Source organism: Buceros rhinoceros, unplaced genomic scaffold, assembly GCF_000710305.1.
Source record: "Buceros rhinoceros silvestris isolate BGI_N320 unplaced genomic scaffold, ASM71030v1 scaffold13532, whole genome shotgun sequence".
Lineage (NCBI taxonomy): Eukaryota > Metazoa > Chordata > Aves > Bucerotiformes > Bucerotidae > Buceros > Buceros rhinoceros.
Genome location: NW_010398374.1, coordinates 8,370 through 22,378, shown reverse-complemented (window position 1 = coordinate 22,378; position 14,009 = coordinate 8,370). Strand labels below are relative to the sequence as shown.

Here is a 14,009-nt window from a genome sequence, read left to right as displayed (position 1 = left end):
TCCTGCTGAGGGGGGGAGGGTCCTGACCCCTTCTTCTGACATGCATGAGGCCTCCTCCGCTATGCAGCTGATTTGCCCATGTCAAAGTGGAGTTATTTACAAGGAAACTTTTCATACATTTGAGTTGGGAAGATACGTATGTTGCTTCAGTATGTATTATATCTCTACTTCCTTTTTAAAATGTAGAATCTTATTAAATATTAACTATCATACCAACTGAAGAATTGATTTAAAACAGTAGGTACGCCTGCAGGATGATTTTGTTTCTTACCATTCTAGCAGACTCATATTAAAAAATCTAAAGCTTATTTGCTGTCTGCAAACTATGAACATGCCCTGGTAATTGCATGTGCAAATCTGAAACTTGCATATACAAATGTCTTTTTTTTATGTGCACAACTGCCTGGTTCACCAGGGATGTTTCTCAGGGACAATTCAATCACAATCTTCAAAAAACAAAAACCAAAACCCAAACAAACCAAAACCAAACTAAATAAGAAGCCTTACCCCAGCAGCATTATTAGTTTAGAGTCTGGCCTCAAATCAGAAAAGTATAGGACAGATTTTTCCACTAAAAGCACACAGCATCATGATGTAACTCGGACAAATGAGGGCTCAAGAAGAAAACGCACAGGCAAGACACGAGTTTTCTAAGCTATTTTTGTTGAAGTGTCAAACCTTTCTTTTCTTCCCCCACCCAGTTAAGCAACCTTGAGCTGCGAGTCTTATTCTCAAGGGGGTGTTTGAATCCTACTGCTCACTTCTCCCAGGACGATTCACTTAAGCAACAGCCAGAACTTCTGCCAAGCGTGCGGGAGGAGTGCGAGAAACTAACCACAAACTTCAATTTACATCCGGGCTTTTCGATAAAAGTAGGAAAATGCCCCGTTTGGGCTAGTGACTGAGGTTAATGATTGCCTCTGGTTACAGGCAGTGCATGTGCTACAGAGGCGTCTATACTTGCAGATCTGCTCCACCCTCACCTCATTCCACTTCGCAGACAAAACAGCCTGCCCTCACCATGCGAACAAAACAACCACCTGTGTGAAAGTTGCGGGTATTCCCCTGGAGGAATTAAACCATCCTTGTACTTAATTCTTAAAAAAAAGAAAGGAAGAAGAAAAGAAGAGGAAAGATTGGCCGTCTGCAAAACTGGGTGCTTCTAAGCTATACGACAGCATGAGGTACAGCAAATCCCACAAGGCAGCAACCAGGTATCCTCTCTCAGGCTCTTATTTCGTTTTGCTGGGTGGCTGAGCTTGAGAACTTAGATCAATGACATATTGGTTTCCAATGCTTTAAAATCCTCTTAACATCTGAAAAGCAAGACTGGCAAGAAATGATGCGTAAGGTATACAGTGCCCACCTTTTACCAGCATCCCTTCTGTCAGCTTTTGGTTACGATCCAAGTCATCCCTGGGTATACACTTTAGAAATGCAATGTAAATCATATTCTAGATCAGCTGGACATCCGTGAAAAATAAGGCTTCAGGAAGGCATAATTAAAACCATTTGTAGGACAGCCTTGGCTTAAAATACACCCACTGCTTCACATGCACTGGATATTGCTGCATTTCATGAGCCTGGTGACAAATACCTATCCTAAACCGTCAGCTTGACTGGCTGTAAGTGCTGTCCTTAGCTTACTTACTTCTGGGTTCACGAGGTCCGTCCACGGTTATCTTGATGGCTCTGTGATATGTGGCGACTTGCGGTGGATTTGTGAAGACCGTGATAGTCAGCGTGAAGCTTTTCCCTGCAACAGGAAAAAAATGTTACTGAGCATGTGTTGAGAAAAGGTGTGCTCCTCATTTCAGATAGCACCCAAACACACCAAATGGCAATAAAACACTTTAGCTGTCGGGATGTGAAGATAGATATATGCCCAGAGAGCGGGGTGTATAACCTCATAACTGTCTGGTGCTGGAGGCATTCCCTCTGTGGCAGCTGCTCAAAGCTTTTGGGAAAAAAAAATTAATTTATATTTAAATAAGCTACACTTTGTAAAAAAAGGAGGTTACCCCTAACAGAGCCTATCTGATCTACACGACTGCTGGTATGTTATCTGTACTTTCTAAAGGGTGCTAGTTCAGAGAAGCTTAGAAATTGTGGCTGACTCTTCCAAAAATGTCACGGGAATCTGATGAGCAGCGCTTGTTAAAATTAAAGACAACTGGGTGCTCAGATCCCCTAGGCAGATCGTAAAATTCCACGCTTTGTGGTTGAAGCTAGCATTAGATCAATTCCATATTGCAAACCAGAACCCTTTAAAAATAATCTGCTACTGCAATGCCAAGAAACAAGGGAATGGAAAAAATAAAAAAAATTAAAAATCCCTACAGCTTGTCCACAGAGAATTAAAACATTCAATGAAGACCTAGCAGAGCATTATACTTAGTTTCTCTATTATTCAGTGTGAAAACTGCGAAGGCCTTTTCAAAATTGTTATGTACATGGCAGGGCTCTTAAGTTGGGAAAAGCACTCTTTTTGATGGCTGCTGGGGAGGGTTTTGTATCCCCTTGTGACCGCAATGCCTTCGGATCCTGCTAACCTTGGATTTGCTTTTGGCCAATGCCAGCATTTACTTCAGGCATTTTTTAAATAACAGAAGCAACATTCTGCATCTTTGCTAAGACCTCATATATGCATTCATCATGGCTTTGGCTTGGACAACAATAAAAACATCGCCTGTCAGCGGGTTTAGCATAGTTATCTGAGCATCATGGAGAACTCAGATACTGACAGAAATCTTTGTTATCGCTAAGAGACATCAAGGGACATCACTCCAAGTTAGATAAACAGGAACTGCTGTAAGAAAATCGAGGTTCTCCTCCTTTGGGCACATGCTGTGCGAGCGTTCCCGTACAGACCTGCCTGCTTCATTTTACCACTCAGCTTCAGCCCTCCTGAGTTTCTTCCCTTCTAAGACTTCCCATTTTTATTGTTTGCTTCATTTATCTAAATCTATATAAATATAAACATAAAAAATAATTTAAAAAACCATAAATAAAGACGCTTGCCTTTATCAGCAATATTCCCCGCCTGCCTATGCACATTCACTTGCAATTCGATACTTCTCTTAATGCAGTTCCTACTCTGGTGCTAATGGTCTGCATCAACATCGCGGCGAGCACGCACACATAGCTGTTACTAGAAACCGTACTCATCACATCCCTGTGAATTAGGGAGGTATTCTCCCCGGTCTATGGGTGAGGAACTGAGGACAGATAAAGTGTCTTGGCCACGATCTCACAGGAAGCCTGTGGCCAGCCGTGCTAACCACTTTGGCTGCTGCGACCAAATCTGACAATAATCCCGAATCACAGCCCTGACAAAACGGAAGCTGAAGCACAAGCCTGGTGTATCCCAGGCCAGTACTCGTCTCCCCACCGCCACATCCTCACTAGAAAGCAGTCCCCGAGATCAAAAGAATGCAAGAGAAGCAAAAGCTATTTCAGACCCCTCTCTCAGGGCCTTTGGCCCTCAGCTCTTGGGTCCTACATCTACCCAGATCAAGGATGGTTATATCCTTGACATTCTTTTAATACCAAATTACGTGATAAAGCTTTACAGATTCATTACTCTTTCTCCGCCAGCACAAAAGATCTTTCTATGAGGCATCAGTAATAAACTTCCTTCCAAAGTATTTTATCACCCATAGTGTTAGACTTCACAAAGATCAGAGAGGCACCTGTGCATCTTCCTTCTTTCCAAAAAGAGTTTTCCTGAATCATTATATACAATACCTAGATCACTAAGACTGTAAGATACTTGGAAAATATATTTTATTTTCTTTACTAATCTGCAGTATTTCGGGTTTTTGTTTTTGTTTTATTTACAACTGCTGATGCATTAGGTAAGGTGTTTCTACTGTTCTGCTAGAACACATAGTCAATTTATTTCTTTAAAAGGCTCTTCTGGATTTTCCAGATAGAAAAGAAATGTAGAAAAAAATTATAACAATAATAAAATGTAGTAAAATGTGATCACATTACCAATCTACAAGACCAGAATAAAGAAGAACAGGGAGGTGAAGTTACTTCCAAGATTTCCTACAGAACAGACTAGATCTCTGAGCCTGTATAAGGCTGTGACACGAGCTGGCCAAAGCAGGAAGATACTTAGCTTACTTCTTGTTGACAGAAGACTATTCATTAACCACATACTGGTTAACCACAGGACTATATAACCATAAACCTACATGTCACTCATTGCTTCTCACCAATAATTCTGGCTGTGTTTTTTCTCTGGTTATTCTTTTTAATTTATATTTAGCTTTATTAAGTGGATTTATCACTTTTATTCATAGCTTCTACATTATTTGTCACTTATGTGTCTGGCTGACAAAGGTAGGTTTAGATAGGTATTGTCAGTGAAATCCGTGGTTTATAGATATACTTGTTTTGGGATGACAGCAGGACTATAAACGTCTCCTTGCTTTTCTGTATTACGATACAGATTTTTATTTTCAGCATACACTTGTATAATGCTTTTACACACAAGCAGGTGTGCATGCACACACACACACACACACACACACACACACACACACACACACACACACACACACACACACACACACACACACACACACACATAATACACATGCAACATGCACCGGACTGAACTGGTGGAAATAATACCAGATTAGTCAGTGGGGGCTGTGTTCAGACTCCCCACTGGAGCCTATGTTAGGTGCCTATAACCTCAGATGCCTAAGAGAACCTCCTGACTATCTGCAGAAGTTAGAGCTTCTGCTCAGCTCAGAAAGGGGTGGGTGCCATCAAAACTGAGTCAGATAGCTTAAGTGACAGACTGACCTCTCTAGTGACTGTAAAGAGGGACCAAACACTCCAAGAAGGCATTCTGAAACACTGGCCTGTTCTGAATGTCTCCAATAGTCATTATGACAATTCGGTGACATCCTAGGAGTCACAGGAAGCTAGCACATAGCCCTCCGTTAGCTAACATCGAAATTTGAGACCCGCTGGGTGAAACAGTCCCATAAACCTACACCACCTCTCCCTCCCCCCATAGATAAAGCAGCTCGGGTTATGCTGCGTTCCACAGTGTGTTTATGCGAGTCACGACTGTGTCATCATGAGAGTCTGCCAATAGTGGAAGGGCTGATGGGTGATGTCAAGCTGTGCCTCAGTGGGCGTCAAAAGACACTTCAGAGACTGTTGCTCTCTCTGTAAATATCCCTGGTTCATAATATTAGGCACAGAGCACCTCATGAGCACAAGGATTAAGGTCTCCAGACGTGGGACAGGGCACTGCCTTTGGAAACCCTTCTCACAGACATCAAGCATACGCTCATATGTGTAAGGGCAGAGCGCAAGACTCACTGCTTCCATCAACCCTTCCCTCACAACTAGGATAGGAAAAAGTGCTTGGTAAAGTTTATTTTTGCAAGAATGTTAAGGTCAGAACCTTTCTAGAAAAAATAACGGAAACAGTAGCATTTCTGGCCAAAATACAATACTGACATTTGAAATGATACCTAGAGACTTTGTTGATGGGTTTGCACTCAAAAGCGCCCTCATGAGTTGCTGCTGATTTGACAGATGAAGTCAGATGTATTAAACCAGTTGTTCCCAGCTCATGACTTTATTGGGATTGCTTATGAGATCCCCTGATGCTGTGCAAAGCTGCAAGAACTTAAAGAGGGAGCACAAAGCATAATATTGTCTGCCAGTGACTGCCCAGCAGTACTGTTCCAGGACCAGCAAAAGGTGAAGACCCAAGCACGTGACGGTGTTGAGCCCTTGCTCTACATTGCAATACAGGAACTTGAAGCCTGAGCTCAGTCTGCATTTCACCTGAGAGAGGCTGCAAGCAAAACGAGCAGTGAGCTCACAACTAGCATGATGAGAGATTATCCAGGTTGTCCCCCAGAACAGCACTGAAGGGCTCTAGAGGGAGCAAAAGTCTTGTATGCTACAGTCTCTGGGAATGTTTGTGAGGAACCAAGGTGGGAAAAAATGAGCACCAACTGCCGACATGGTCACATGAAGCTCCTGTGTGCTGCTTTGGTCATCCCAGAGCACTGTCATGACTGGATGGGTCTGGGGGTGGGAAGGAAAACTTAAAATGTAAGTGGCTGCAGGGGCAGACACAAAGGGGAATGCAAAGAGACATACTTCAGCAAAGGGAAGCCACATCTTGAACCTATCTTGAACCTATCACTTCATTTTAATGCAGCTCTTTCTCAGGCAAAAGGAGCCGTTGATTCCATTGATGAAGGTTCATCCAAATGAGGACAGAAATAAATGGAGTTAAAGCTTCAGAAGTTTGCCTGGGGTGGGAAGGTGGGGAGGGTAGAGAAAGGGAGGCCAACAGATGATGTGGTTACAATTGCTATCTCTTCCTTTGGGGATTTATTCTAATGATCACAGATGTGTTATTAGAGTTGTTGGGGTTTTTTTTAATTGTTTCAGTGAATTTTTAGATAAAAAGAAAAAGAAAAAAGGGAAAGGAGCCAATAATGCTTGTGCTGACAAGGACAAAAGGTGTGGATGAGAAAACACGAAATGTAGTACACAAATGCAATACTAATTCTATTAGACATTGCTATTATATTCGTGACAGCCTTCCAGATTCTAGTAAGAAAGAGTATGATACTTCTTTTTTTTAAATCCAGCTTGTAATTTTTAGTGCTTATATACTTGCTTTTATTAAACCATGCTAAATGATCAATTTTATACATCTTTACAATTTCCCACGACATCTTCCTGGGTATCTGCCAAAGTGAAGATATCGACTGTATTTTAATAACATATCTTACTGTGTCTCTGGGCAGGATGTAACACTCATACGATCACATATTCATTCTCAAATGTCGACTACTACACACTGGGGCCAAATTTTGCCATTCTGAAGCCCCTGAATACTCCAGATGTAATCAGTAGGACTAGAAGGACCAACGTAATTTGGTCCTTCATTAGTTAACTGCTGTTCATCATACAAATGGAATATTTCTGTAGGTGTTCAGGTTGCATATCCAATGGCAAAAAACCTTCACGAGTCCAAATTCTGTGCTCAGATGGTGGCTTTTTTCTCCCGCCACCAGTGACAGTTTCACACAGTCAGAATATAACTTTGCCTGTTATGTTTGTTCCAGTTGCTATTTCATCAGAAAAAAGCTGCAGCTGAAGTAAGCAGTATAAAAAAACTAACATAATTTGTTTACCACCAGCACCGCAGATACCACTGAATTTAAATACGAGAAAAAACTGTTATTCACCTCATCTGCTACCACACTGTAAATGGTTTACAAACTCTGACCACCGCAGACCAACGGTCCAAACAGATAAATGTGAACATGGGGAGATGTCAACAAACTGGGGTGATTGCCCAAATAAACGCAAGAACTGCCGACGCAAATCAGTTGCACAGGCAACGGCTCTGTTTGTGTGTTTATATGGATGTTTTGTGGGTGTCAGCATGTGTCAAGTTGGAGATTTGGGAAATAGAGCCACTTGCCTCCTGCCAAACCAGCCTGGGTCAGCATGAAGGTATACTTTTGAACATTTCTGTGGAGTGTCTCACTCCAGGAAGTTCTTATATCTGTATTTACATAGCATCTACTTACCCAGAATGAAATCTCCATCGCATTAAATCAATAGGTGTTTTGTTCTGGACTTTATGGGGCCAAGCTGTCATGTAAACGGCCAAAAGTGGCCCTGCTGCAAATTTAGAGCCAGCTACAAATTGTTGAACTTGCTTTGCACCGCGTTCTGGAAAAGCAACTCGCTGCTGTGGGAGCATGGCTGGCCCTGGCCTCTTCCCTTCCCTTTCCCTCCCAGTTCCCTGCAGCACTACTGGGTGCTTAACCAAGAAGGTTGCACTTCACTCTCTTTTCCTTCCTGCCCATTCCCACAGCTTTTTTCTGGACAAAAGTCAAACGCTGTGGTGGAGAACAGCAGAGCTGTCTGCCTCTCCTGCCACAGCTCTGGGGATTCCCAGAGCTAGAAGGCTAGAATAAGGTTATGTCTGGGGTGGAATCATTTCAAGGCATTATTTTGGCGAAGCGTACGTACATTTAACCTAAGGCAATGCAGAAACTGTATTAAGCAACAAAAATTACGTAACTGAAATCAAGTAACATTAATAGAGACGCTGTCAACATAAGCAGGCACTAAAATTGAACTTCACCTTAAGCTGGGTGATAAGGATAGTCCCTGAATCTCTTGGAAATTGTCCCTGGCAATTCTCTTATTTCACAAGACAAAAACCGTAACCCCAAGTCTGCAAGCTGCAGACATGAAATATTTAAGCAAACGGATGCCGCACTTGGTTCTATACTCCGAGTAACTTTCAGCTGTTAAAGCTGACTCAGGCCCTCGGCAGCTATTCCACTGGTGATGCTACACGTTTCCCTTTGCCGTGTAGAATGCCCACACAGGCAGCAGGTCCGCAAGTTGTTTACTCCCCCACTTTGCTGTGCTACCAACATTCAAATCCCTTTCCTCAGTAATAAAAGAAGAAAATCTTCCTGCTGGAATAAACAGAAAATGCCAGCACTCAGAATCCTAGAAATGTGTCACCGTGAATTCAAAGATCACATATTTCCTTGAATGCTGCTTTTTATCTATTCCTGTAGAACCTAACACCTTTAGTATTTGACCTGAAGCCCCCAGAAGAGTGATTCTCCCTCGTACAAATAGGGATCGCTCACATTGTCAAGCGTGGCAAGGGCGGGACTCAGCTCACTAAAACAGACAAGATTTTTTTGCTGTTTTTCTGGCCAGATGTTTACATTTTAATTTGACAAGAGTTTGTGTGTGGCTAGTTTCACTTCTGTGCTGATGAGTGGTTTCACTTCCCACATGCTGCTGTCATGATGATACCATCCACCACCTCCTCCAGCCTTGCAGGGGCCTCTATGCTAATCCCTTCCCTGACAGCATGACAATACGTGTAAGAGTGCAGCCACTGCTGCCACTGCGGCTCTGCTGTTTGCCTGCGAGACACCTGACGGCCCTTCTCTGCTTAAGAAACTTGGATTTGAAACACGCAGACTCAACTGGATTCCTTCGAGATCCTTCCTTCAAGTTACTAGTTCTACTACCTTATTGTTGTTTTTTCCTGTGAATGTGCTTCAGCAGAGATGCCACAAAAGCTGAATTTATTCTGTTTAAAGAAAAAAAAATGGCAGTTGAGTAGCAGGAGATACCAGGTGTGAGTACTAAATGGTCACGGCCATTGATAAGGAAGGCAGCTGCATCAGGAGACAGGTGGGAGAAAAACTGATCTGATGGGAAAGGACATAAATGAACTAACTGAGGAGAAGAGGCATAGGGTCAAAAGATTCGGGACCAAGGTGGCAAGAAGGAGGCCTCTGTCAACAGGGTCACAATAGTGACCTACAATAGTGAGCTTAGGGTGACACCCAGTAGTTTGTGTAGACGTTAGTCGCTTTGGTATGCCAACATCAACAACCCACAAACACACAAAACCACTAGGAATTCCCCGAGATTGTGAAGTTGTCTATTTTCAGAAGAAAGACTGTTTCAAGCTGTGGTAGGAATTTGGCAGGCAGGAACATTATTTGTGCTTTTGCATCCTTAGGTCTAAGTCCTATGTAAACGCCAGCTTTTAGGCTTTTTGATGTATATTTGGTATATGTATATTCGTGTATGCCCGTGCACCAGAGTTACAACAATGTTTGAGAATATTAAAAAAGCGCATTTCTGTTTCATTCTGAAAGACAACCCGAGAGCCCTGTTTTCACTGAGTTTTTGGGGTGGGATGCCTTCTTAGTCTGAAAGATGCAGATTAAGTTTGCAAAATGGATTAAAGCATTAAAAGACTGGGACGAGGGGGAAGACCTTTTAATGGAAAAGCCAAGCAGCCTCTAACTATAAGTGGAGCTGCTGCAGTAACCACTATAAAATTCTTATGAACTTGGGTGGAGACAATAATTACAGCACAGGAAAAATGAGATGCTATGGGGTGCCCGGCCTCTGTAGCAGAGTGGCAGCACAAGTCTAAGTCTTAAAATGCAATGCTTAGTGATAAAATATTTTTAAGACTTGATGTGTACATGTCACTACTGTTTGAACTCAGATTTTGATAGGTTGGGATTATTTTTCCTCAAGGATTACTCTCATGATGCTCCTGTGAGTGGACTACCTGAAAACCTGAACCTCTGCTTTCAAGCTGTGTCCTACTACTTATCAGGGAATTTTGTTGTTTGGGTTTTTTTTTTTTTTTTCCTCAATGGAACACCATTTTAGTTTTAAATGAAGTGCTTCTCTGTACCGGAGCTTGGGCTGTTTGTGAATAAGTGTTCAGAACTTACTTAGCCTCGACAAAGTGCTTTCGGCTCCAGGGTAGACCAAAGAAACAGTAATTCAGCAGACTGCTGTGTCACTGCTGAATGGTTCAGAGAAAGAGAAAAACAGCAACAGGAACACCAGACGGAAAGGACAGTTCAAAACTAAAATGCAAAGCTATCCCTTCTCACAGAAAATGCCTTGGGATTCTTAAGGCTAATAATAGTCCTTAACCCAGCTATGATTTCAAACCATTAATAAGCTTTTTGAGGTAGAAATTATCACCCTCCCTTTATAGGCGATGAGAGAGACATAAAATGTTAAGGCCCAGATTCACAAGTGGATTTAGCTTCCTGAAGTGAGATTCAGGTTTGATTTAAATGCTTAAGTCCAAAATTACACCCCTCACTCCTACCACCCCCCTAAGCAGGTGGTGCTTAGTAGCAGCCATGGTGGGTATCTGAGGGGGCTTTGCCTGCCAAACAACCCCATGCCCTCGAGGCTGCAAGCTCAGCCTCAGAGAGAAGGAGTATCTCAGTGTGGTCAGCTGGCCCCTATCTAGCCCTCCTCTGTCCCTTCTCCTGGGGCAGGTTTGATTCAGAGCTGCTGCTCAAGGCTTACAGCCTCTCATGGTGGCCTCTACTCCTGCTTTAAACACTAGGGCATTTCGCCCGGGAAGGTCCCTGCTTCATAAGATGCACTTCAGACATACACTTTGCACCTCCCCGAAGAGCACCATGGTCAATCAGCTGTGGTGGGGTGGCAAGAGTCCTCAACACCCATGGCCCCAGTGGCAGCAGGTCCTCTGGGAGAAGAGGTCTGTCAGGCAGAGGGGTGGTTCCTGCATGGCTCTTGGGACTGACGGCTTCTCCAAGGATAGCTTTTGTGTTTGAACCCATGATATCTTCACCCCCCGAAGCCACTTCTCATCCTTTGCCTATCATCACGCAAGGAAAACCTCGGTGTAATTGGTGGTGTGGGTTTTGGCAGATCCTATTCCGAGGTGCCTTCATTTCACAGTGTATTTTCCTGTGAACCTAGAAAAAGCCTTCTGAGACTTGGATTTTGTCTCAGTCCCTCTCCCTTTTTCCAGCATTGGCCTACATTTGGTACCAGCCCAAGTTTGGCTACCTATCCAGCCAGATGGTGGCACACCTCAGTGCTCTGGCATGGGGCAGGAGCTGGGAACAAACATGCTCCTTGCCCTACAGAGCGATGAAGAAAATGACCTCTCGGCATGGCTGCAGGCGGAGATATCAGGTACAGAGAACAAGGAAGGTGCAGGTTCCCTGGAAGAGCAACACACTGCTATGAATATGAAAGGCAAGGAACATTTTTATGATCATCAGAGCCGTTTTAGCAAGAGAGGTACTTCTGCCAGCAGTGGCCTGAAGCATGCAAACACCAAAAGGCAACCTGACAAGTCACTTCTTCAGTAGCCAGCTGAGCATGGGAGTGTGCCCTGGGACTGTTTACTCTGAGCTCATTTTCTTAGAGGAAGGTCTCCTCCGTGCTGTCATTACACTAATGCAATGCGCATTGATTTCAGAGCTCAGAAGAGGTCTGGGGTCATTCAATGGATATACGTGCAGTCCGTGATGGGAGAGATAACACTGCCATTACAAACTTGTAACCTGCCAAGTTCCACCAGAGACAACTTTCAAACGTAGAACAAACTCTGTGGCCTCAGATACGGACGTGGCTTTGTAAGAGTTGCGGTGCATAAAGCCTAGCCTGTGGAAACTTTGTGGCCTTGCCAAAGTGTTTCCCTCAGTTCCTCCCTGAACTTCAGGGAACTGATGTGCATACTCACTGCTCCAAGCACCGCCCCGCTGAAGAGCTCTTATGGCATCAAGCCTTCAAAGCAGCTGCTTCCCTCCTCCTCACCTCCTCTCCAGAACCTCCCCCTTCTCTCCCATGCACTATCCACTCCCTCCACTCACCACACGGCTGGTAGCTCAGAGGGGATGTTAGTAAAGGGTGAAAGGAATTTAGGATAGTTCTTAGCAGTACACTTTGAGGCCAAAATGTGCTCATCCTGTGATAAAGGCTCACACGGGAATCACAACCGGTGCTGAGGGGCAGCAGCTCTCAAAGGGGATGGGCACCAAGTGCATCAACAGAGGAAAGATGACAAGAGGTTGATGCAGGACAGAGATGAAGGGAGTAAGTTCTATTTGGAGAGGTGCAAAAACTGTGTTGAAATAATATGATGGGAAAAACAGGGGAGAAGTAGGATGGGAGCAAAAGAGGTGGAGAGTCACACAGCATCAAGGTAATAGAAAAAAAAGGTCTATTTTTTTCACTGCTGCTGAAGGGTTTTTAGAAGGGAACAGAGACTGATTCAGACCGATGAGGGTTTATGCACATGACTGTGCTGGAAAAGACTCTCCTGACAGCAATTGTAAGCCACTGATTTGCAGCATCCTCGCTTCTGCTAATCCTGAGTGAGCTGACAAGAACTGCATAGGACAGTCAGCTATCCTGTAGTTCCCTCGCCAGCCCTGAAGTCAGGGTCTAAGTCATCTCCCAGAATTATTTTATTTTGATGACAAAATAGCAGCTGTTATTCGAGTCGTAATACAGGTACATACATATATAGGTACATAGGTGCACACAAAAATAAATCTTTTTTTTCCAGAACTCGAACAGCCTCCGAAGGAAGGCACACTAAAATAAAAAACAAAGTAAAAACAAAGAAAGAAAAAAAGCAAAAGGGTAAGCATATCTCTTGAAACTATGTAACCTTTTCATCTAGAGATGCACTTTTTTTCCCCCTAAGCAGTATCCTGGTAAGCCCAACTCCTTTTATCGTTGCAAAGAAAAATAAGAAAATGTTCAGAAGATACTGTCTGCCTCATCCTCACCATTAGCCTGAGTTTCAAAAATGTACAAGCAGAGCTCTGCAGAACCAAAAAATAGATTTATTGTTATTGGACTGAGGGCAGTGGTTCAGCACTTGGCATGGCCACTGTTTACAGCAGTAACGCTCCCAGAGACAGGAAGTTCTCCAAATCGCTCTGCCGTTATTTTTCTCCCGTTGACGCTTTCTGATTGAGAGTTTTTTCACCCAGACGAAATTTTAAGTAACCCAGCAGAGAGTGTTTGGGATCTGGCAAAGCCAGCCACAGTCATGCTCAGCCTCACAGACCACATGATGTTTTTCGAGGCAAACCCCCGCACGGAGCTGCATCATACATATACTTTCTTACACAATCAGCGATTCATGCAAACCCTGCTGCACATCATGAGTGTGTGCTGAAGGCAACTCAGGGCAGCACCAGCGTAATGAGAAAGTCTTCTCCCCTCCCCTCCTCATGCCGCTATGTCCCTGCCAAAGGACAGCACCCACGCAGCCATCCTCGTGAAAGGGCTGGGATTGCTGGTCAATCTAACTCCGACCTGGGAATTCAGCTTGAAATAGCTTATCAGCTCCTCTGTACCAGTGAGGGAAGTCTGCACGCTGATTTCTTCCACGGCTACTTGGTTTACACAGAAATCTTGATTAAAATTAATGACACAACTCAGAAACTCTAAGTCACTTAAAAATAAAATTGTCACTTCTGGCCTCTGTCTTTTAGAGGAAAACTTCACCATTCAGACCGGATTGGAGGGAGAAGGCTCCTGTGATAAACATTGACCCTCTAACACACAGCCAAGGTGAGGGCCAGCAGCACGGCCCCTTCCTTTGGCTGCTCCCCACAGGTGGCAGGACTGGCAGCAGCAGC

At 43.7% G+C, this 14,009-nt stretch overlaps 1 protein-coding gene across 1 annotated transcript in view; it reads right to left on the bottom strand.

Annotated features, from left to right (window-relative positions):
* The window catches only part of LOC104488972 (runt-related transcription factor 1), a gene marked incomplete at both ends in the record, with an annotated part of 35,554 nt that overhangs the window by 16,354 nt on the left and 5,191 nt on the right, over positions 1-14,009 (bottom strand). Inside the window, one exon of the mRNA XM_010131079.1 lies at positions 1,652-1,756. Within this exon, the coding sequence (XP_010129381.1) occupies positions 1,652-1,756 (105 nt within the window). The remainder of the gene's footprint in view (positions 1-1,651; positions 1,757-14,009) is intronic.